The 25,727-nt window shown below is 44.1% G+C and overlaps 1 protein-coding gene across 1 annotated transcript in view; it reads right to left on the reverse strand.

Moving 5' to 3' along the window:
* Window positions 1-25,727, reverse strand: part of TMEM67 (transmembrane protein 67) — a 959,807-nt gene that overhangs the window by 375,870 nt on the left and 558,210 nt on the right. The window contains exon 19 of the mRNA XM_033932787.1: window positions 5,197-5,302. Within this exon, the coding sequence (XP_033788678.1) occupies window positions 5,197-5,302 (106 nt within the window). The remainder of the gene's footprint in view (window positions 1-5,196; window positions 5,303-25,727) is intronic.

Here is a 25,727-nt window from a genome sequence, read left to right on the forward strand (position 1 = left end):
ACTGTTCCCTATCTTAAAGATAGTTTAAGAAAGAAGAGTTATTATCTTTAAATGAATAAAATGCTAGGAGCATTTCCTGAAACAAGTGAGGTTAAGGACAGAGAGGAAAAATGTATTAGTGGGAAATGTGATTTATAGCAAGACACTAGTCCAATATTAGATGTGTTTATAGAAGAGAAATTGCAAGTCAGCCTAAGGGTATGTGTATGTGAGAATGGGAGATGAGAATGTTATCAAATGCAAGATTTGTAAAGCATTAAGATTTATGTATACAAATTAACAATGACATTTATTGCCATCAGAGCCCATATGAACATGTAAATGCCATAATTGGTTAGACCAGTGGTAGGCAAACTCATTAGTCAAAAGAGCCAAAAATAGCAGTACAACGATTTAAGATTTTTTTGAGAGCCATACCCCGTGCCCGCTTGCGCACATAGTCGAAATCGATTTGTGGCAGAGCCTAGAGAATGACACGAGGAAAAAAATTTGTCTCCGTCCCCGCCCCATCACCGTGAGCTCAGTCCCCGTCCCTGCAAACCATCTGATCCCATCCACACAAGCCTCAAATAGTTTTATACTGAACTTATTATATTAAAGTATAAAAAGAAACAATATTCTGTACAATTGTCAATTATAAAATCAGTATCTTCTCCCCACTTTCTCTTCCCCATTTCTCTTCAGCGTCCTCAGCCCACTCTCTCTCCACTTCCCTTCAGCGCATGCACATAAAAACAAGCAAGCAATTTTATGTCTTTTCATTCTATAAAAATTAAAGTCTAAATAATGTCAGTCACATAACAAAACATGATTTTACAAAAATAATTCCCTGCACAGTCAAGCCTGCAAGGATTACTAGATGTCTTTTAGCAGCTCCCCTCCTCCCTCCCTCTTACCTTCAAGGCCAAGTCAAAATGATCTACCAACAATAAAATTTTAAAAAACACAAAGCACACTGTATGTAGAGAAAATGTTAATTATCATTTATATTCCATGGGTTTTCAAAGAAGCCAAGGCAGATGACTTTATGCAATGTCACCTCAGTAACAACTATACAAAAATAGACAAATATACCCCCTTCCCTTTTTACTAAACCGCAATAATGTTTTTTAGCACAGGGAGCTGCACTGAATGCCCTTAGCTGCTCTCGATACTCATAGGCTCCCTGCGCTAAAAAATGCTATTACAGTTTAGTAAAAGGGGGCCATAGTGCAAAATATAGACAGCAGATATAAATTCTCAAAATGGACACATTTTGATCACTAAATTGAAAATAAAATCATTTTTCCTACCTTTGTTGTCTGGTAATTTCATCAGTCTCTGGTTGCACTTTATTCTTCTGACTGTGCATCCAATATTTCTTCCCTTCTTTCAGCCTCCTGTATGCTTCCTCTCCTCCAGACCTCATTCCCTCCCCAACTTTTTCTTTCTCTCTCCATTAGAGAATGACACGGTGGCGAGTTACCCACGGCTAGCCGCGGGTAACCCGCCGAAACGGGGAAGAAAAAATAGTGGCCTCTGCGGGAAGGGGACAAGGCCATTCACCGCCCCGTGGAGCGGTGAATGGACTTGTTCCCGCAGTGAGGCAATCAAGGATCGCGCAGTCCCCGCCATCTCCCTCCCTCCTCCTTACCGCTGGTTGAATTTTTCTGCCGGTCCGTGCAAAAAAAAAAAAAAAGCCTCCTTCCTTTTCCCCTGCTCTTACCGCCATGTTCATGCTGCAGCTACTAAAGCCGACAGGAAGTCTTTCCGACTCAATTCTGACATCGAAGAGGACGTTCTGGGCCAGCCAATCGCTGCCTGGCTGACCCAAAACGTCTTCTCCGACTTCAGAATTGAGTCAGAAATACTTCCTGTCGGCTTTAGTAGCTGCATTATGAGCATGGCGGTAAGAGCAGGGGAAAAGGAAGGAGGCTTTTTTTTTTTTTTTTGAGCGGCAGGGAGGCAGCAGGCTGGCTTTGGCTAGGGAGGGAGAAAGGTAGGCAGGCAGGATTCGGGGGTGGGGTGGGAGTGGGACAAAGTGTAGAAGGCAGTGAGAGGGACATAGGAAGGAGGCACTAGGGGCACTAAAGACATGGGAAGGAGGCACTGGGGGCACTAAAGACAGAAAGGGGCACTAAAGACATGGGAAGGAGGCACTGGGGACACTAAAGACAGGAAGGGGCACTAAGGACATGGGAAGGAGGCAATGGGGCACTAAAGACAGAAAGGGGCACTAAAGACATGGGAAGGAGGCACTGGGGGCACTAAAGACAGCAAGGGGCACTAAGGACATGGGAAGGAGGCACTGGGGCACTAAAGACATGGGAAGGAGGCACTGTGGGCACTAAAGACATGGGAATGAGGCACTGGGGGCACTAAGGACATGGGAAGGAAGCACTGGGGGCACTAAGGACATGGGAATGAGGCACTGGGGGCACTAAAGACAGGAAGGGGCACTAAGGACATGGGAAGGAGGCACTGGGGGCACTAAAGACATGGGAATGAGGCACTGGGGGCACTAAAGACATGGGAATGAGGCACTGGGGGCACTAAAGACATGGGAATGAGGCACTGGGGGCACTAAAGATATAGGAAGGGGCACTAAGGACATGGGAAGGAAGCACTGGGGGCACTAAAGACATGGGAAGGAGAGACACTGGGGGCACTAAATACATGGGAAGGAGGCATCAGGGGCATTAAGGACATGGGAAGGAGGCACTGGGGGCACTAAAGACATGGGAAGGAGGCACTGGGGGCACTAAAGACAGGAAGGGGCACTAAAGACATGGGAAGGAGGCACCGGGGGCACTAAAGACAGGAAGGGGCACTAAAGACATGGGAAGGAGGCACCGGGGGCACTAAGGACATAGGAAGGAAAGAGGGAGGGAACAGAAAGGGACAATTCTTGGGCCTGAGTGCAGAAAGAAAGAAATGAAAGAAAGGATACACAGAAAGAAGGAAACGCAACCAGAGACTCATGAAATCAATTACCAGACAGCAAAGGTAGGAAAAATGATTTTATTTTCAATTCAGTGATCAAAATGTGTCAGTTTTGAGAATTTATATCTGCTGTCTATATTTTGCACTATATTTGTCTATTTTTCTATAGTTACTGAGGTGACCGAGCTTGCGGAGATGGGGCGGAAACAAGGTTTTAAAATTTTAGTCCTAGTAGTTTGCCGGTCCACAAAATAATTCTTTTATTTCTGCCGGTTCACGGGTGTAAAAAGGTTGAAAAACACTGATGTAGAGTATGCCGGCTTTCTTTTTCGCCCAGCCGCACACGTTCAAAAAGCCACGCTTGTGCGGCTGCTCGAGTTGATCAATTTTCTCCTCTCTTACAACTTCCTGGTTCCGGTTGTGTCAGAGGAGAATATTGAACAAATGAGCACCCGCACGTACGGCTGGGTGAAAAAGAAAGCTGGCATACTCTACATCTAAGGTGAGATGGAGGGAGAGAGATGGCGGAACACTGCAATTGGTTGGGTGTCTGCTGTTTTTGTATTACTGCCTGCCTGCGCTCACGTTCCAGATCCTCCTGCATTTTTAGAGTGCACAATTGACCTGATTTGAGCTATAGGTGAACATGGGGGACACGTCATTGCAAGGGAGGACAAGTCAATTGATTTATTTTATGTTCTGTTTTTACTACAGGGCAGAGGCACTGAAACAGATTCTCAGTGCAGTAGTAGTAGTGGCAGGACTCTCTTCTGTCTTCATGGTGTTTCGCAGTACTGAGGCTTATATGGATGCTGCGGGGATGGTGACGGGACGGTGAATGGGATGGCAGTGGCGGTGAAGGGAACGGCGGTGACGGGGCAGTGTAGAGGATGGTGGGACGGTGCAGTGACGGGGACAGATTTTTTCCCCGTGTCATTCTCTACTCTCCATGCCCCCTTTCTTTCTTTATGTCTGTCTTTCTCTCTTCATACCCCCTTTCTGTCTGTCTCCCGTCTCTCTTCTTTCTTTCTGTCTCACTGCTCCTCCCCCAAGCCACCTCTGCCGGGTAATAGGGTGCCACTGCCGCCATCGGGGAACAGGCGCCGCAGAGTTCTGTGCTTTCCCTGCTTCCCTGTAAAGAGGACGCTGAATCGCCAGGCCAACCAACTTCGCCACTCGACATCAATTCTAACATCAGAGAGCAAGTTCTGGGCCAGCCAGTCAGCGATTGGCTGGCCCAGAACTTCCTCTCCGACATCAGAATTGATGTCTGGCCCAGCGCTTCAGCGTCCTCTTTACGGGGAATGGAAGCAGGTTGGGCACCTCTGCTCTTGACGAGCCGCGAGCCACATTCAAGTGGCTAAAGAGCCACCGTCGGAAGTCCAACGCAGTTGGAGATCGTGAGAGGAGCCACCGCTGCGTCTTTCAACTTAAAAATAAGATACGGCAAGGCGAGCAGGCCAGACCGAACAACAGCACAGAAAACAGAACCCTAAGCGTGCATGCGCACACCTACCTGCTGGAGACCTACAGCTCACAGAAAACAGAACACGCAGGTAACAGTGCGCATGCGCACTTAGGGTTTTATTATAGTAGATATATATACACACACACATAGCAATTGGGTTGTTGTGCGAGGTCAGTTTATGAAAAGGTTCGCAGCTTACTCACTGTGGCCTGTGCTGCAGCTGCCTCAGCCCTTAAAAGTAGCTGGAAATGAGAAGAATCACTGCCTCAAGCTGGGAATGCTTTTACAGTACTGATATTCGGGCTGCTAGCCAGACACAGAGCCTGAATGCACCTCCACCCCTCGCAGACCAATGGGTGTGATTAGAGAAGGGGGGAGGTGAAAAATGCAGCTAATACCAGAGATTGGCCTGTTAGCTGCAGACCAGAGTTTGCTTCTTCTCTTTGCAGGCAGAGCTGAAACCAAGATGAAAGCTCTGAGATGAAAACACTGAAAAAAAACACCAAATAAAATAAGAAAAAGAGAGAGCAGAACAGAAACACTTTCTGGCTCACATGCACAAGGGAAAAACTGCAGGTGGCAGTAGAGCTCACAGTGAAGTAGGAATGACACAGAAAAAATATGGAGTGGATTCCTTCTACAGATGGCTCACAGCCATCAGTGAGATAACCCACTTGTCTACAATGACACACCTATTGCACTGGAAAATGCATTTAAAATTTCACTGTGCACAAGTTTCTTTGGGGTACAAACAGTAGTCTGTTACTACTAAGAATAAATTCAATATTAATTGAATAAAAACTTACCCTCACATTCTGTGTATTAGAATTTTGAAGCTGAATGTCTGTGTAAGTTACAGTAATTAAAGGAGAATAGATGAGGCCTTTGTAAGTGTTCGGTACAAGGCTGATGCTGTCATAAGTTAAAAAAGAAATGGAGATTACATAATTTCTATGCAAACATTTAGAGGGGCATAATCAAAAAAAACGTCTAAGTCCCCTTTTGGCCTAAGTCCTTAAACGCTCAAAGCAGAATCAGGGAAAGTGTCCATAACCAAACCAAACGTCCTTGTTTTGATTATGGCCTTCCTCTGTCTGTTCGCTTGAAACTTAAAGGTTCTGTCCAGGAATGATTTGTATCTGCAGCCAGTAATCTTTGGATATGCAAAGATGTTTTTGTTTCTGGTTGCTCGTGTGGGGTTCATCCTACATAACCCCACACGAGCAACCAGAAACAAAAACATCTTTGCATATCCAAAGATTACTGGCTGCAGATACAAATCATTCCTGGACAGAACCTTTAAGTTCCAAGCGAACAGACAGCAAGTTTGGCTGAAAAACTACATAAACGAACCCAATCTGATATACAGTGCATTCCGAAAATCGATCAAAACCGCCCTTTTCGCCAAATTAATTGACTAAAACTGTCCCCTCCCTCACCAGGACTTCCCCCCTGTAAACACCTTTTCTTGCTCTCAAGAAGCTCCTTTCATGTATTCAGGTAGTCTCTACCCATAGAACTCCAATTATTATGTAAGTACTAAATATTCAGGTACTCATAACCCATAGAACTCCAACTAGTACGTAAGTTTCCCAGTTAGATTATTGTATAGTATTTGACTTATTGTATTGTATTTAGACTCATTGTAATGTATTGTATTGTACTGTATTGTAAGTAGACTTATTGTATTGTATTGTATTAAGACCTTTTGTTATTCGCTGAATGTCCAGCCTTCTTACAATGTAAACCGCCTAGAAGTCGCCTGACTATGGCTGTATAGAAAAATAAAGTTATTATTATTATTATTAAACGCCCAATCACTACTACGTCTAAAAGTACACCCACACGACATCTACACTTTTCAGCCATAATGAAACAAAAAAACGCCTAAGCCCCAAACGTCCAACAGAAGGGCTTTTAGGCGAAGGAGGAGCCAGTCCTTCGCCTAAAAGCTGGATTCTGTAACCGGTGTCTGTCAAAAACAACACTGGCTACAGACCCCCCCCACACTCACACACACACAGGATTCAGGCAGGAGGGTGCCCAAGCCCTCTTGCCCTGTCCAACACGTGACACCCCCCCCCCCCCCGACAACATCGGGGCAAGAGGGTGCTCAAGCTGATTGGCCCAGGCGATCAGGCTTTTTGATCGTCCAAGTAGCCATTTAGGACACTTTTTAGACTTTTTTTTATTATTATTACCCCCATAATGCTCTCAACAAAAAATGCTAGACAGAAAGCTAAGTGTAATCAAATTATCAATTTCAAAAAACAATCTTTAAGAAAATGCAAAATTACATAAGTCAGGTCACCACGGTGTCTAAAAATTGGGACCTGGGGCCTAAAGTTTGAAGCCTTGGGCATACATATGCTTATTATGGGGCTGCAAGAAACAATGCATTAGTGGCAGCGTTACTCTTCACTCCTGCACTCTAAAGTAGCACTTAGATGCTGGCACATACACACCTACATAAGTAGTCCTCCCTTCCTGCCATTGATTAGAAGCAAAAGGAAACAGCAGCTCCAATCAGAACACAACCATCTTCTTCTGCTGTCCAGATCCAAATGTAGAATTTGAACCAGTGGTTCAAATTTTGCATTTAGTGCCAAAGTAGCAGAGGAGGCAGATGTAGCTTGACAGGAGCTCCTTTTTCCTTCTGTTTCTAATAAGCGCTGTTTGTGGAGGGAGGGCAGCAGAGAAAGCAAGATATGAGTGTTTGTGTGCCGGGAGGAGGGGAGCAAGGTAAAACATACAGATGGATACCAGTGCACCTGGAGAAGGAGCAGGAAGTGAGTGTCTGTATGATTTTGAAACCCCCCCTGTGGTAGTAGGTTTCTGACAGAACTGAAAAGGAAACAGTCGAAATGGCATCATCGAAGGGAATGGATGGCTGAGTGATGAGCTCCGTTCAGAAAGCTCACTTTGAAAGTTTTATGCTCTCGCCTCCTTCAACTTATTGATGCCGAAAACAAGATAATACTCCCTGCTATTCATGGAGACTCATGAGCAACATGAAAAGTTTAAATATACAACAGCAGCGGAGGGCAATACTCGAAGTCAAATAGAAAAACCGAGAGGTGAAAGAGATAAAATAGTGATAGATAGAACCGGAGAACACCAATCAAACTGGCAAAGATGGAATAACAAAGAGAGACCTTTCTCTTTGGTTTAAAGATCTGAAAGCAGAAATGCAGGGAGTACGAATGGATGTGCAAAGAGCCATCTCAGACCTTCATAAAGATTTGGGTGACTTAGGTGGACGTGTAGAAACGGTGGAATCCAGAATGGACAGAATGGAGGCCCAGTATCAGGCCCTACGTTCTACAGAACAAAAAATCCTTATGGACCGTAAGACGATTTTGGACGCTATTGAAGATTTTGAGAATAGATCTAAATGACCTAACTTATGTTTTAAAGGGATCCCAAAGATGGAACAATATATGGACTGCGAATTGGTTGTGACACAGATCTGTGCCGCATTACTTCAATCAGATAGGCAATTAACAGAAGGTGAGAGTGGGCCTAAAATTCATCTAGACCAGGGGTGTCCAACCTTTTGGCTTCCCTGGGCTGCACTGGCCGAAATAAATGTTTCTGGGGCTGCACAAATGTGCAACGCAAGACAGAAGAGGAAGCCAGCAAGTTGGCAAAAACCCGGGGACAGCAGAGGAATATACTGCATCGCCCTCGACCGGGGCCGCACAAAATACTTCACAGGGCCGCATGCGGCCCTCGGGCTGCAGATTGGACACCCCTGATCTAGACAGAGTACAATGAAATTTGGGGCCTAGAAAAGACTCCTTTCCAAGAGATATAATTGCCTGCTTTTCAGACTTTCAGATTAAGAAAAAAGTTTTACAAAATTTAGGACCTTAGTCGATGTGTTTGGCCTAGTAGATCCTTTCTTGAGGTGGAACCAAACCATGTTGTGGTCGCTGGATGCCAAGGTGTCTCCCATCGATACCTCTGTGATGCTGTCTCCATTGGGAGAACTGTAAACTATCTATTTTTCAGGACTTGGCTAGAACAATATTGCTGAAATAGAAAGAGATGGCGAAAGTAACTCACTACCTAAAGAAGGCGTTCAACAAGGTTCTGCATGAACATCTGCTTTGAAAAATTGCGAGCCATGGAATCAAGGGTGATATACTCACATGGATTAACAACTGGTTGGCAGATAAGAAACAGAGAGTGGGGGTGAATGGACAATACTCGGACTGGAAAAGCGTCATGAGTGGAGTACTGCAGGGTTCAATGCTCAGGCCTGTGCTCTTCAACATATGTATAAACTACCTACAAATTGGCACTACGAGTGAGGTGATTATATTTGCAGACGATACAAAGTTATTCAGAGTAGTGAGGGCATAGGATTGCGAAGACCTACAAAGAGACATAAATACGCTCGAGGAATAGGCCATGAAATGGCAAATGAGTTTCAACGTAGATAAATGCAAGGTGATGCATGTTGGTAACAAATATCATATGCACGAATATAGGATGTCCGGTGTTAGACTTGGGAGTACTTGTAGACAAGTTAATGAAACCGTCCATGCAATGTGTGGCGGTGGCGAAAAGGGCAAACAGAATGCTAGGAATGATTAAGAAGGGGATCACAAACAGATCTGAAAAGGTTATCATGCCATTATACCGGGCCACGGTATGCCCCCACCTGGAATACTGTGTCCAACACTGGTCGCCGTTCATGAAAAAGGACATAGTACTACTCGAAAGGGTTCAGAGAAGAGCAACAAAAATGGTTAAGCGACTGGGTGAGTTGCCGTACAATGAGAGGCTATAGAAACTGGGCTTCTTCTCCCTTGAAAAGAGAAAGACTGAGAGGGACATGATTGAAACATTCAAGATATTGAAGGGAATTGACTTAGTAGAGAAAAAGAGATTGTTCAGCCTCTCCAAGGTGAAGAGAACGAGAGGGCACTCGCTAAAGTTAGAAGGGAAAAGATTCCGTACAAATGTAAGGAAGTTGTTCTTCACCCAGAGAGAGGTAGAAATCCGGAACGCTCTTCCGGAGGCTGTTATAGGGGAAAGCACCCTTCAGGGATTCAAGATAAGGTTGGATAAGTTCCTACTGGAACAGAACATACGCAAGTAAGGCTAAACATAGAAACATAGAGTACGATGACAGAAGAGGGCTGGAGGCCCAACAAGTCTGCCCACTCAAGAACCCTCTCTCCCTGGAGTACCCATCTTTTATGCATAACTCTGTAGCACCCCCACCTGTTTGTCCCATCGACTTTTGTATTTGAGCACGCTACTAGCCTCGACCACCTGGCGTGGAAGTTTATTCCATCGATCAATCACCCGTTCAGTGAAGAAGTATTTCCTGGTGTCACCATGAAATCTTCCCCACTTAAGTTTTAGCGGATACCTCTTGTTGCCATGGGACCCGTAAGAAAAAATATATTTTCCTCCACTTCAATGTGACCCATGATGTATTTGAATGTTTCTATCATGTCCCCGCTTTCTCTGTGCTCCTCGAGAGAATATAAGCGCAGTCTGGTCAAACGTTCTTTATATGGGATGTCATTAAGTCCTGAGACCATCCTAGTGGCCATTCTCTGGATCGACTCCATTCTCTTCACATCCTTTTGATAATGTGGCCTCCAAAACTGGACACAGTACTCCAGGTGAGGTCTCATCATGGATCTGTAAGACTTCAGGCTTTCAGTTGATAAAGCTCCTTCTGATGCAACCCAGCATTTGTCTTGCCTTTGCTGAAGCTTTCTCCACCTGATTGGCAGCTTTCATATCTTCCCGGATGAGAACTCCCAAGTCCTTTTCTGCAGTGGTTCTTGCTAAGTTTTCACCATTCAAGGTATATGTTCTGCATGGGTTTCCCCTCCCAAGGTGCATTACTTTACATTTTTTGGCATTAAAGTTTAGTTGCCAAGTACTGGATCATTGTTCCAACAAAAGCAGATCCTGCTCCATAGTGCTGGGCCCAGTTGCGCCATCAGTTTCTGTTGGTCTGCCCACAATGTTGCATAGTTTAGCATCATCGGCAAATAATGTAATTTTGCCTCGAAGTCCCTGAGTTAGATCCCTAATAAAGATATTAAATAGCATTGGGCCCAAGAACGAACCCTGTGGCAGTCCACTGGTCACTTTTGATGTTTTTGAGGGGATACCGTTCACCATTACTCTTTGAAGTCTGCCGCTAAGCTAGTCTTGTACCCATGCCATCAGTGTTTTTCCTAGTCCTAATAAGTTCATCTTGTTCAATAACCTACGGTGTGGAACACTATTAAAAGCCTTGCTAAAGTCTAAATACACGATATCCAGGGACTCACCCTCATCCAGTTTTTTTGTTACCCAGTCAAAGAAACTTATCAGGTTGGATTGACAAGACCTTCCCTTTGTAAAGCCATGCTGGTGAGGATCCCTTAATCTTTCATCATCCAGAAATGTGTCCAATCTGTTCTTGATCAACTTCTTCATGAGTTTACTCACTATTGATGTGAGATTCACTGGTTTATAGTTTTCAGCCTCTGACCTGTATCCCTTTTTGTGGAGTGGGATAACATTGGCAGTTTTCCAGTCCAGGGGAACTTTTCCCTCGCTTAGGGAAAGATTGAAGAGCACAGCTAATGGCTCTGCCAGGATATCCCTCAGTTCTCGAAGTACTCTAGTGTGTAGATCATCCGGGCCCATAGCTTTGTTTCCTTTTAATTTTGATAATTCTTCGTGGACCTCGCTTGCAGTAAATTCCATGTCCCAGAATGGGTCCTCCAAATTCCCCTTTGTCTGTAGCTGAGGACCAGATCCTGGTGCTTCGCAGGTGAAGACTGAACAGAAGTAGTTGTTGAGTATTTCTGCTTTGTCTGCATCCGAGTCTGTAAAGTTGCCGTCAGATTTCTTTAGGCGCCCAATACCGCTTGTTTTCTTCTTCCTATCGCTAACATATTTGAAAAAGGATTTCTCCCCTTTCTTTACCTGCCTAGCTATGTTTTCTTCCATCTGGAGTTTGGCCTCTCTGACTGTTGTTTTAACTTTTCTGGATTTGACCAGATAGGTTTCTTTAGCTTCCGGTCATTGTGATAGTTTGTAGTTTACGAAAGCTTTTTTCTTTTGCTTTATTAGTTCTGAGATCTCCGCAGAGAACCACTGTGGTCTATTTTTTCTGCGTCGTTTGCTCTCAGTTTTGATGTATATGTTGGTTGCTCTTTGCAGGGTAGATTTTAGCGTCAACCATAGTTCCTCTACATTGTCTGTTGTGCTTTGGTTTTGCAGCACTTTGTAGACGTAGTTCCCCCATGCCCTGAAAGTTAGTGCCTTTAAAATTTAGGACCTTAGTCGATGTGTTTGGCCTAGTAGATCCTTTCTTGAGGTGGAACCAAACCATGTTGTGGTCGCTGGATGCCAAGGTATCTCCCACCGATACCTCTGTGACGCTGTCTCCATTGGTGAGCAACAGGTCCAGGGTTGCCTGGTCCCTGGTGGGTTCCAATACCATCTGCTTGAGGTGTGCTCCTTGCATGGAGGCAAGTAGCCTCTTGCTGCTGCTGGACTCAAATAGGGCCCTGGTCTTTGACCTAAGGGCCGCTTAGTAAGCGGACTCCTGGGCACGATGGACCACTGGTCTGACCCAGCAGCGGCAAATCTTATGTTCTCATGTTCTTGCAATATAGATGGATTTTTCAGTTTGGAATATCTACTACAGTTGCAGGCTGCATGAAACAAGCACGATCATCTGCTGAGGCACGGAGGGTCCTAGAAGACTTAGGCTGCAGGGACATGTATAAAGAAGAGACTCGGACCCTTAAGCCCCTACAATAACTCATAATACCGATGTGATATGACTTAAAGTAGGGGAAGGCCAAGGCCCATCGTCAAAATCAAAAGATGAGTCTGTTACATGAATATTATTTGAACCGGGAGCAGCAGCAGAGGCAGAGCGGGAGCAGTGCAGAAGGCACTCAGGGTGTGGGAGCGTGCTCCACCCCTCCCCCTCGACTTTACATCATCGGGTTTCGCTTGATCTGTTAACTTCTCCTCTCCACCTCACGACTTGGACCGGGAGCAGCAGTAGAGAGGGAGCAGTGCAGAAGGCACTCAGGTTGTGGGAGCGTACTCCACCCCTCCCCCTCAACTTTGCACCCTCGGGTTTCGCTTGATCTGTTAACTTCTACTCTCCACCTCACGACTTGGACCGGGAGCAGCAGCAGAGGCAGAGCGGGAGCAATGCAGAAGGCACTCAAGGTGTGGGTGCGTGCTCCACCCCTCCCCCTCGACTTTGCACCGTCGGGTTTTGCTCAACTGCTACTCTCAACCACAACTTTCATTCCCAACTGTTACGCCCAACCACAGTCTTCGCTCCCAACATATACTCACTCACCACCAAGGCTCTCTACAGCATCTACACTAAAATAACTCTTACTCCTACCCATCCAGGTACAACACAAGAAGAACAACTTTCTCACAGCCAACTAGTCGTCCCCACTACCTGCCCCCCACCCCCCCGCCCTCCAAAATGAAGCTAATCCCACAAACACACACCCTGGCCACCCTACTGATAATCCTCTTCATTACCAGTTGGAAAGCAGTAGCAAACAACTTACCAGCCCCACCCACATGCTCCACTGCAAACAAAATCCAACACCACAACAGGAGAACCCCAATAGTTAGAAGCTCAAACCACCAAACCAGCGCTCAACATCCCATCACCTTAGCCTGGAGAAGAAGACCACTTCCCAAGACCAAACCTCAACCTCCTCCTAAAACACTCATCTACCCTGAAATGACTCACAATTTCCAAACAGATATCACCACCCTAACATGTGCCTATTTAAACATCAGAGCCTTAGGACCTAAAACAGAACACATAAAAAACTGGATAAAAACCGAAAACCTAGACTGCCTTTTCCTCACAGAAACCTGGCTAACCTCAGACGCAGATCCTAGAATAATAGAAGTTTGCCCTCAGGGATACAAAATAACAGTGACCTGCAGAGAGAAAAAAAGAGGAGGAGGACTAGCAATCTTAATCAAGGACTCCCTAACCCTAAATGTACTCAAAAAACATCCACCCCTCAAATGGACTTCCATGCCTGCCATCTCTCAAGCACCACTCTAAAAAACTCACTAAACTGCATGCTCTGCTACATAACACCAGGAAACTGGACCACAGTAAGACCTGAATTTGAAAACTTCATATACCAAAACTCATTAACAGCAGAATACAACCTCATCCTAGGAGACCTAAACATACACCTTGAAGACCAAGCATTCCAAACCAGCAGAAAACTGTCTATCATTTCTCAATGCCTTATCCTTCCAAATCCTAAACCCACAAACCATGCATGAAAAAGGACACCAACTTGATATTGCAGCCTTTATGACCCATCAACCATCCTCCCCAGAAATTCAAACACCTAATGGAACCTGGTCCCCATCCCTCTGGTCAGACCACTACACATACACATTCAACATCAACTGGACCAAGAACGAAACCATACCTAAACCCCAAAAAATAACTTACACCTCACCCCCCAAATTCTGGACAAAAATAGATGAAACAATCCAGGACTGTGACCCCAAGGACTTCATCTCACAGTGGAACAATCTGACTACCAACATCCTTGATGAACTAGCCCCACTACAAACCAAAACTAGAATCAGCAGAAGATCAGATCAATGGTTTGACAATGAACTACTCCTACTTAAAAGACAATGCAGATGACTAGAAAGAAAATGGAGAAAAACTAATCTAGATCACAAGAAAACCGCCTGGAAAAAAACTAACAAACAATACAAAATACTACTAAAGGACAAGAGAAAAACACATTACACTAATCTAATAGGCACAGAAACCCAAGATACCAAAAACTATTCCAAATATTAAAAGACCTAACAGACACCAAATCCTACATGATCACTAACAATACCCCACCCCCCTCAGCCACCCTCTTAGCAGAACACTTCAAGAACAAAATTACAAATGCCAGAGCCACCCTCAATTGTACCCCATCCCACCTAAACGAACTCACAATTCTTCCCACAGATAAAGAATCAACTGCAGCTGACAGAACATGGTCTCAATTCCACAACATATAATGATCTGAATTCAATAAACTCTACAAAAAGTACAGCCACGCATCCTGTGACCTTAACCACTGCCCATCATATCTCCTTATAACCTCCAGCACAAAATTCCGTACTCTACTTCTGCAATGGATACAAACCATGCTCACTGATGGCCTTTTCCCAACTGACCTCAGCGAAATCATCATCACCCCAATCCAAAAAGATCCAAAAGGACCAACAGACCAACCATCCAACTACAGACCCATTGCTTCAATACCTGACAGAAGGACTAGTAGCCAAACACCTCACTAACTATCTAGATGACCATAATATACATCACCCCACGCAATCTGGCTTCAGATCCAACTTCAGCACAGAGACATTACTAGGCTCCCTCATTGACACAGCCAGACAATACCTCAGTACAGGAAAAAAAATGCTTCTCATACAACTAGACCTTACCGCAGCATTTGACCTGGTAGACCATAACATCCTACTGCAAATTTTGGATGCAATAGGCATCTCAGATAAAGTATACTCTTGGTTTGAAGACTTCCTAAAATCCAGAACATACAGAGTAAAATCAGATAAAGAAAAATCTGAACCTTTGTCCAACCCTTGCGGCGTACCACAAGGATCCCCGCTATCCCCTACTCTCTTCAACCTATACACTGCATCTCTCGGAACATACCTAGATAATCTAGGCATCACCACCTACAGTTATGCAGATGACATTACCATTCTCATACCTTTTGATCAACCAAAGACCGCCATGACAAACACACTACACCGAACACTAGAAACAGTAGCAACCTGAATGAAAGATCACAAACTGAAACTCAACACAGTCAAAACTAAATTCATCCTCCTCAAAAATGACAAAGTCCCAACCATAACCAACATAGAAATTAACACAATCAACTATCCCATTCAAACTACCATAAAACTACTAGGGATGACTATAGACCGATGCTGCACCATGCAACCGCAAATAAATAAAACAATACAGAAATCCTTCGCAGTTATGAGAAACCTAAGACAAGTCAGGAAATTCTTCGAAAAAACACAATTCCAGCTTATAGTACAATCCCTAATCCTAAGTCTACTAGATTACTGCAGCATCCTCTACCTCCCCTGCCCTGCTACAATGACTAAACAACTACAAACAATCCAAAATACAGCTCTGAGACTCATCTACTCATTGAGAAAGCATGACCATATTATAGAAGCATACATCAACTCACATTGGCTACCAATCCAAGAAAGAATACTATTTAAATTCTACTGTATGTTTTAAAGCCTTAAGATGGCAGCTGTGTCTGGTGCTGGAGGAGGTGAGAGCTGAAGGCAGTTGCGGACGCGACCCCTGGACGCTTAAGGCACAAGTTTATAAGGCACAAGTCAGATATTGATTCTCCCCCTCTCCAAAAACCCTAGAGGACTACACCAAAATCTTGTCTTTTGCAGTTGATACTTTAGAATCTAAATCACAATTTTGCATGAGGTAAAGCTCATTATAGTTTATAAATCTTTCCTTCTGATAATTTCAGCTATACACAGCTGAAAGCACTGCAACATGCAGAAAGTGAAAAACTATCTAAACTTCACTTTCTTTGTATAGCTGAAGTTATCAGAAGGAAAGATTTATAAACTACGAGTTTTACCTCATGCAAAGTTGTCATTTCTTTAATAAGACATTAACTATTTTTTCTGCGGCCCTCCAAGTACCTACAAATCCAAAATGTGGCCTCGCAAAGGGTTTGAGTTTGAGACCGCTGCTCTACTATGTAACCGTCCCCAAAATTGTAACTTCCTGGAAATGTCCAGCTATCTTCTACTGTAATCCGCTTAGAACTGGAAGGTACAGGCGGAATAGAAGTCACTAATGTAATGTAATGTAAATATTGATGCACAGTCAAAAGAAGAAAGTGCAACCAGAGACTCATGAAATCACCAGACAAGAAAGGTAGGAAAAATTATTTTATTTTCAATTTAGTGATCAAAATGTGTCTGTTTTGAGAATTTATATCTGTTGTCTATATTTTGCACTATGGCCCCCTTTTACTAAACTGCAATAGCAGTTTTTAGCACAGGGAGTCTATGAGCGTCGAGAACAGCGTGGGGCATTCAGCGCAACACCCTGCACTAAAAACTATCATGGTTTAGTAAAAAGGGAGGTGGGTATATTTGTCTATTTTTGTATAGTTGTTACTGAGGTGACATTGCATAGAGTCATCTGCCTTGACCTCTTTGAAAAAACCCCAGAATATAAATGATAATTTTTTTTAACTTTATTTAGTTTTTAATGCCAACAAAAAGTGCAATACAATTTATATACAAATAATGATAATCAACCAAGCACTTATAATCAATCAGTATCTATACAAAAGATAAAAATTCCCTCCCTCATCCATCATTACCATCAGGAATAATACCAAAACAAAAGATATAACCCCCCCCCCCGGATGTGTGGGTGAAAAACAACAGAAAATAAAGATAAAGAAACTCGCAGGCCTTGAGCATGCTCAGATGCTCAAGGCCCAGCAGAGGAGAAGGCCGATTTTCAAGAGTGCCCAGATGAGGGTAAGAAGTGGCGGGGGGGGTGCCCAATTGTGTTGGGGGGGGTTGGATCGTGGCGGGGGGGTGCCCAATCGTGGCGGGGGGGTCGGATCGTGGCGGGGGGTGCCGGTTTGAGGCAGGGAGGGTGCCGGATTGCAGGGGGGGTGCCGGATTGCGGGGGGGGGGGTGCTCGTAAAGAGATATGGGGACCATTAACAAAGTATTGCAATGAGTAGACACCATTTTATATTCTAAGTACAATATTAAGATAGAAGGGATGGGAGGGGGGAAATTAAATTTATTAAATGATTAGATCATTAGGAAAGATTATTGATGTGATATATTTGATTGAATGTCAGATTGAAAGGGAGGGAGGGATGGGATAAAATTTTTATCTATTAGTATCATAAATGATAGAATTTCAAATGATGTATTTATTGATAAATGCTTAATATATATATTTGCTGTAAAATGAAAAACAAATAAAGAATTAAAAAAAGAAAAAAAAGAAAAAATTTTATTGCTGGTAGATCATTGTGACTTGGTCATTTTAAAAGTAGCTCGCAGGGGGCATGGCCGTGCAGAGCACAGGGAAGACGTGTTCTCTCTGAGCTCCGAAGTTCTCCCTCCAAATCAGCCCTTTTGAACTAAATTCTTTGAGCGGATTTACCCAAGCGCTAAACCACTGCTGCCCTCGGGTCTATGGACAAATTTGTGCTCAAAAACAGCACTGATATGGCAACAAAAGTGGCAGGAAGGAGCGGGAACGGCTGAAATCGGGCCCAGGGCCTGATGGCAAGATGGCGGGCCAGGCAGAAGCACCAGACCTCGTTGGTAAGGATATGGTGTCACGGCTCACGGATGCCATGGTCCTAGCTCTGGCTTCCCGGCTTGACAAAGTTCAGGAATCATTGGAGACGCTTTCTGCTTCTGTGGCTGATTTTAACACACGAGTGACTGAGGTGGAACACCGTGTGGGCACCGCGGAGGACGCGATTACCCAGGTGCAGGAGGAGCTACGCCAGCTTAAAAGCACGGTGGTGAGTGCCACCGACAAACTGGACGATTTGGAGAACCGCTCCAGGCGCAATAATTTGCGTCTGGTGGGTATCCCAGAAAATATTTCAGATGCGGATCTCCTGCCTACCCTGGAGAAATGGCTGGCTGAGGAATTACTGGTTTCCCCTGCTTTTGGCCCGCTTCGCATTGAGAGGGCCCATAGACTGGGCAGGAAGCAGGAGGGGATGGCAAAACCACGAGTGATGATAGTTCATATATTGAATTTTGCCATAAAAGATCTGCTCCTTAAAAATTTCCGCCAGTGAAAAGATCTTCAGTTTCAAAACCATCGTATCCTGCTTTTCCAAGATTACTCAGCACAGGTGGCTGCTCTTTGATGAGGCTTTTCGCCAATCTGCACTGCCCTCACGGAGAAGAAGATTCGATTCACATTGCAATTCCCTGCTAAGCTCTGGGTTATCCACAATGGCACACCGGTGGTGTTTGAAACATGTGCGGCGGCCAGAACCCAGCTGACCACGTGGTTCCCTGACCTGATGCCGGGAGCTTGATCAGCCTTTTTTGCCTCTGCGGAGGGTATGCACATTTGACTCGGAGACCCTGGAGAGTGAGGGAGACTTCTACTTGGGGAATCCGGTTTGGGACCTGGACTATGTTTACTTGTTCCAGTTTATGCAGGTTTGATGTGACATTTTTGTCTTGCTGCTGCTGCAGCGGTTTGCCATCTTATTGACATTTTTATTTCTTTATTTCTGCTCCCCTGCTTGAATTGGCTATGTATCCTCTACACTGACACGGACTCAGTGGGGGTGGGGAACTGTTTTTTGATATATACTGTTATATTTCAAACATTGTCTTTAATTTCTTTTCTTCTTGGAAGCTTGGGCTCTGTTTTTCAGGGGCTGTGAGGGGGGGCTTCTGGCCACATGGAGTCCTTCTTGGTGTGGTGGTTTTTGGTCTGTTGGGGGGGGGTTGGGTGGGAGGAGGGAGTGGGGAGTTCAGGAGGGGGGGGAGGCTCCTGACCTGTGTGTATGTTGTTGATTCATGTGAAGAAGTGATGTGGAGACTGGGCTGCTGGGGGATGGGCTGGGACTCTCGGCAGCTGTTTTGTGCTCTTTTTCTCTTTTGGTATATCTGGTTCTTTTTTCTTTCTTATGCCTGTTAAGAAGGGTTTGAGGTGTGTGTCATGGAATGTATCTGGTATCAATTCTCCTATCAAGAGAACTAAGATCTTGCAGTGCCTAGCCAGACATCAGGCTGATGTAGCTGGACTGCAGGAGACTAAGCTCACTGAACGGGAACATGGTAAATTGTGTCAATCCTGGGTGGGGCAGTGTTACTCGGCCTCCTCCTCCAAAACTAGGGCTGGGGTGGCACTGTTGATCCGCAAATCGGTGTCTTTTACTGCATCTAGGGTCCTCTCAGAGCCAGAGGGACACTATGTTATTGCCCAGGGTTCTCTTAATCAGCGCCCTGTAATTTTGATGTCCGTATACGCACCCAACAGTGCACAGCGGTCCTTTTATAGGACACTGTTGGGGGTACTGCTGTCTGTACCACAAATCCATGAGTCTCAGAAAATCTTTTTGGGGGATTTTAACTCTATACTAGATCCGCTTCTGAATTCCTCTAAGGGATCAACTCACACCTCCGGTAGGTCCGATAATGGGCTTGCCGCTTGGTTGGAAGCTTTGGATCTAGTGGATCTGGCGGACCCTACACCCAGGGGAGCGGGATTTCACTCATTCGTCTAAAGTGCATAATTCCTCCTCTAGAATAGATTATATTTTCCTCTCGCGCTCCTCCTTTTATGCGGTTCATGCAGCTGAGATTGAAGTACTGGCTCTCTCGGATCATACCATGGTGTGGATGGACATCAGCTTCTCGGCTGGCGCCCTGGGGGGAGGGAAGCACTGGCGATTCCCGATAGCGCTTTATTTGGACCCAGACTTTAAATCTTACTTGGAGCAGCAGTGGCGGGACTATGTGGAATTTAATGGGGACCATGGGGATAATGGAACTTTGTTTTTGCCAAGGCAGTGCTCCGAGGGGCTGTGATAGCTTACTGCGCGCGACGTAAGAAAATGCTGGCGGAAAAAATCTTGGTTCTTGAACACAAGATGCGGGATAGTAGACTTTTGGTCCTTCAGAATCCTACCCTGTCTCATAAACATGCTTTTCAGATGGCCCAGTCAGCACTCCATGCACTTCTTCATGAGAGAGCCCACAAATCCCTTTTCTATTATAAGTACCGACTACACCGCTTTGGTAATAGGCCAGGTAGAATGTTGGCCCAGATGACTAAGGCGAGGCGGGGTGCCAATTTGATTACCTCGCTTAAATATGATGGGGGAAGGTTGGTCACGGATCAGTCTCAGATGGAACAGCTATTTGTCACCTTTTATAGCTCTCTATATACTGCGGAAGTAGTAGGTCGGGAATCTCAGATTCGGACATTTTTGGAATCTTTGCCCTTACCAAAACTATCAGCGACGGACTCAGAGGTCTTGGCTTCCCCTATAACCCAAGAGGAGGTGCTGGGTGTTCTCAAGCATCTACCTCTTTGTAAATCTCCAGGTCCTGACGGCTTTGGGGGGGGAATTCTATCGTCTTCTTCAGGGGTATGTGGCTAATCCGATACGGGGCTACTTTGAAAGCATGGCGGAGGTAGGGCAGTTTCCTTTTGGAGCGAACCAAGAGCTGATTACTGTATTGCCTAAACCGGGAAAAGACCCTTTGCTTGTGGGATCCTATAGACCTAATTCACTTATTAATGTTGATCTAAAAATTTTAGCTCGGGTTCTGGCTAGCCATTTGGCCCAGTTTGTTCCCTCTTTGGTGGGTGCAGATCAGGTAGGTTTTGTGCAGGGGCGATTAGCAGGTCATAATGTTAGGAAGCTCATCCTTGCTTTGGCCCATTGTGTTTCTTGGCAGCAACCAGCGCTGGCTATTAGTTTTGACTCCGAAAAAGCCTTTGATAGAGTAGAGTGGGCTTTTTTATTCCCCTTGTTGCGATATTATGGGTTGGAGGGGTTCTTTATGAGAGCTCTTGGGGCCCTTTATTCCCATCCAGTGGCGGCCATATTGGTTAATGGGGTAGCTTCTCCGGACTTTGTGCTCCAGCGGGGCACTCGCCAGGGCTGCCCCTTGTCCCCTCTGCTTTATATATTGTTTTTGGAGCCTTTGTTGATTTCCCTTCGATGCCATCCTCAGATAGCTGGAGTAGAGCTGGGGAATTCCTCTTTGCGTTGCATGGCTTTTGCCGATGAAATTATGGTAATGTTGACTGACCTGGTTTCAGGCCTCCCTAGATTATTGGAGATGTTTCACCGGTTTGGGGAAATCTCGGGCCTAAAACTCAACGTGTCTAAATCGGAGGCGCTTCCTCTTCATATTAGTATCTCGCATGCGTGGGCTGATTTCCCGCTTCGGGAAGCACCACAGCAGGTAAAATATCTGGGGGTTCTGATACCGTCATCCCTCACGCGACTCTATGAGGTCAATGTGAAGCCCTTGCTCCGGAGCACGGTTGAGCTCCTCCACTTGTGAGGTGATTTGCCGGTATCCCTTGCGGGTCGTATATTTTTGTACAATATGATGATTGTCCCTCAGTGGCTTTATCTGTTTCAAACTCTTCCGCTGTGGTTGCGGACCGGGGACTTAACTCTGTTGTATAGTGTTTTGAGGACTTTCTTGTGGCGCGGGCGCCGGCCTCGGCTATCTCTTCGTATTTTGATGTTGCCTGAGTTGCAAGGGGGATTTGGACTGCTAGACATTCGCGCCTGTTATGCCTATGGCCAGGGGGTAACTGAAACGCAACATACTACGTGATATGTCTCCTCAAGTCTGCTTATCTAACCTCATCTGCTTATCTGCTATCCTGACCTCCTTGACCTGGGTGTTGCCAAAACAACATCAAAAGGACAGTAAAACCAGATGGAAAGCTGGTTTCTGCAACAAGTTTGCTTATCTGCTATCCTGACCTCCTTGACCTGGGTGTTGCCAAAACAACAAAGAACAAAAGACCAGGACCGGGTGTGCCTGAATCGCTGGTTACTGCAGGACCAGCTGTTTAGCTATGAACCCAGCAGCTTTCACCCTTTATAAGGACGGAACTCTGCCCCTAACATTAGAATCCAAGACGTCTAAAGGGACAGTCTCCCGTGTCCACCCACCTATCAATTGCAGGGATTCTCAATTGTGAGGGCTGGTCGTTGCCTGGGATTACGGTGAAGCTATTTTATTCTTATATTCATATAAATATATATATTAAAGGGTTATTGTTTATGCTTTTATATTGTCTGTGTGCTTTTCTGAGTGTCACTGATCATCCCATTTGACAGAAATAAGTGGCAGAACATATTGGTACCAGAAGTGGGGTGATCAATGTGCTCAGAAAAGCTACCCAGAAAACAAGGGGTTGAGGAGCAGGCTCCCAATCCCTCCATTCCGGATTGGAATGACAGTATAGGTAAATTAATGGCCACTGAGTGGTCTGTAGAAGCAGGATTATGTGAATCCTGTACTTTTGGAAGTGGGGATCCACATGAATTATGTGCCTCCTTACAAAAGGTGAAAATCTCAAAAGGAGAAGAGCAAGAAGGAATTTCTAGACAAGGAAGGATGATTTTGTCAGACTGGAGGAATTTGCATGAAGCTAAACATGAATTACAATTGAAATTAGGAGAGCTGGAAAAGAAAAGATGTAATCAACTGCATGCCATTAAAATGCTACAATGTCAGAATAAGTTGTTAATGGATAAGGTAGACACCTATCAAAATGTAACAGAAAAGGCAGCTGTGCGATGTGCATGATATAAATACAAGAAACGGAGGCGGAAAGTGAGTTACAGAAAAGTTAAAATCTTAATTTATCATCTGCCGGATGATTGGAATCCAAACAAACGGGATGGGGATATTTGGGATTCAAATTCTAATAACAGTGAGGAGGATATATGTGTTGAAGGAGAACAGGCAGAAAGTTTAGAAGCAAAGCCTGTGAGGAGACAACGATTACAGGGAAATCTGCAGACAGGAGAAAATCTGACTAGAAATAATGTTATGGAGGATGTTACTCCACAGGAAGTCATGGATACGATGGCACGCTTTACACAGCAGCCTTGGGAACCACTAATACAATGGGTAATTCGGGTGCAGGAGCTGGGCGCAGCAGGGATTATGTTGGATGCCACAGATGCCCCTAAATTTGTTCAAATTAGTCAAGAAGTAGCAGTACAAAATGCGTTACGGGAGGATCCTTATCCTACAAAAAATGCCCAATGGTCTTTATTAGGGATAATTAGTAGGGGTGTCACGAAGGGATATTCACTTGAATCTGATTGGCCCTCAAATGATAAAATTTGGTATACATTAAAAGATGCTCAAATGAGAATTAAGGAGGAGGCTATGAAGGTAGCCTTAGTAATAGGTCACGCTGACACATATATGTCATTACCTTTTACAGTGTCCATGAGAAATAAAATTATCAAGTATGCTGCACCGGCATACAAACAGGTAATGATAACTTTGTTGATCAATCAAATAGACAGGACTATTTTGGAAGCCTTAGAAGCGGTCCGACAGTTAGGAGATCGGGGGGACTGGGGACCTCAAAATACTTTTGATAGAAAGAGAAAAGGACAATCCAATTCAAACAGGGCTAATCGGGTGTCTCGGAGGAATATGTTTTTGGCATTAATAAAAGATGGTGTAAAGAGGGAAGAAATAGATGGGAAAGATACAGGGACGTTATGGGAAATGTACAAAAGTAGAGGACTGGGAAAGAAATCTATGTCTCAAGCACAAGTGAACAAAGGAGAGAGGGAGGATATTTTGGTGCCAACGGCTCCTCCTGAGGAAACTGCTTCCACTCTTTATCCTGATTTTAAAAAGGTGGAAGTGTTGGGAGGATCAATGATGTGAATGCCAAGCCTCAGTGTTTGCCTGGACCAAATTAGAACAGCGTCCGCATGTAGAGATAAATATTTATTGGAAATCTGGGGAGCAAAAGGTACAAGCTGTAGTGGACACTGGGGTGGAGGAATATAAATATCAGGATTGGGGGGAAAATTAAACATTTTAAAATTGGACAATTACCAATTTGGGAATATACTGTATTGATCAATGAGATTCCTTAAAATATAATAGGACTAGATATCCTAAAAGGGTTAACATTACAGCTTTCCGATGGAATCTATAGTTTTGATAAATTGCCAGACATTCCTATGAGATCAGTAGTGGTGGGGAAATTATCCAAACCAATAGTAGTACCGATCGCCACTAAAATTGTAAACATGAACCAATGCATTTTTTACTATTCCTATAGTGAAGCAATGTCCAGAACAATTTGCATTCACTTGGCAAGGGAGGCAATATACATCTACCAGACTACCACAAAAATACTTACATAGTCCCACTTTCTATCACAAGATTATAGCAGAACATTTAGATAATTATACCTTACATGCAGGAGTATATTTAAATAATTATACCTTACATGCAGGAGTAGAACTATCACTATATTGACTAAGTGGGCAAAAGGATGCCGAGAGGTGATAGAGAAAGTTAAACAGAAGATTGTAAACTTCCCTTCTCCCCAAAGTAAAAAACAAACTTGGGCCTTTTTGGATTCTGGAGGCAACATATTTCACATCTGGGGTGACATATGGGGTAGGTTGGACAAATAAAAGAGTAGAAATATTGCTAAGTGACCTTTATAATGTATAAAGTTTTGTTAGATAGTATAAGGAAGTTGCACTCCAAGTGATTTTGCAAATGTGTCTTTTACCTCAAACACTAACATTGTGAACCACTATACCTGCACGTAAACCTCTCTTGTATGATTTATAGATTAAAACATCCCTGCTTGCATTCTCTTATGATTGTGTGACAGAGCTTGGAAATGGAAGAAGATAGAAAGGAGACCAGCAAAACTATAGAGCAATTAACTTAAGTTTCTATCTCTCTTTCTTTTAGAAGCTTAGCATCCAGACATGGTCATTAGAACCAATTTCACTGTGCCATATTTAAAATACTTCCAGCACTGTGACCTGATAGTGGGAATCCAATGGATACCAAATTTGTTTATGACTCTTGATTAATAGTGTGCTTATTTACAGATTAAATTCAACCCTGAATCATTGCCGATGGAAGAAAGCATGCTGGAGCTCTGTGTTTGTCTGTTTCTGTTATGTGTTGTCTGTTTTAGCTTATGGGGTACCCCAATAAACATCGCACATTGGCCATTTCCAGAGTTTTTCCACCCCTTCTATTAGTCCAAATGGTACCATATCCCTTTCCAAAAAAGATTCCCCCACATACAAGAAAGTTTCATATGAAAACCATGCTTACGATGATTTTATGCTATGGCTCATACAGCCCAATTATAATTTAGTTAGGAGTTATACTATAAGAGGATATCTGAAGAGAAAAAAAAAATTAGAAAGCTTTATACCTGGTAAAATGGTTCTCATTGGTATTTGATATTTGCTAAATAAAATTAAAAAAATGGTCTCTCTTTATTTAACTTACCAGATATAAACAGTGCAGTGCACATCTCTGACATAAGTTATATTGGTATTACCATCAGTACGTGTTTATGGTCTCTCTTAAGTGACATAATAATTATGTCCAGAACATAAAAAGGTGTATTTTCTGAATGTCCTACAGAATACCTTTAAGTGCATTAGTGTTGTTTCTCTTATCTCAAACAAATACT

Source organism: Geotrypetes seraphini, chromosome 2, assembly GCF_902459505.1.
Source record: "Geotrypetes seraphini chromosome 2, aGeoSer1.1, whole genome shotgun sequence".
Lineage (NCBI taxonomy): Eukaryota > Metazoa > Chordata > Amphibia > Gymnophiona > Dermophiidae > Geotrypetes > Geotrypetes seraphini.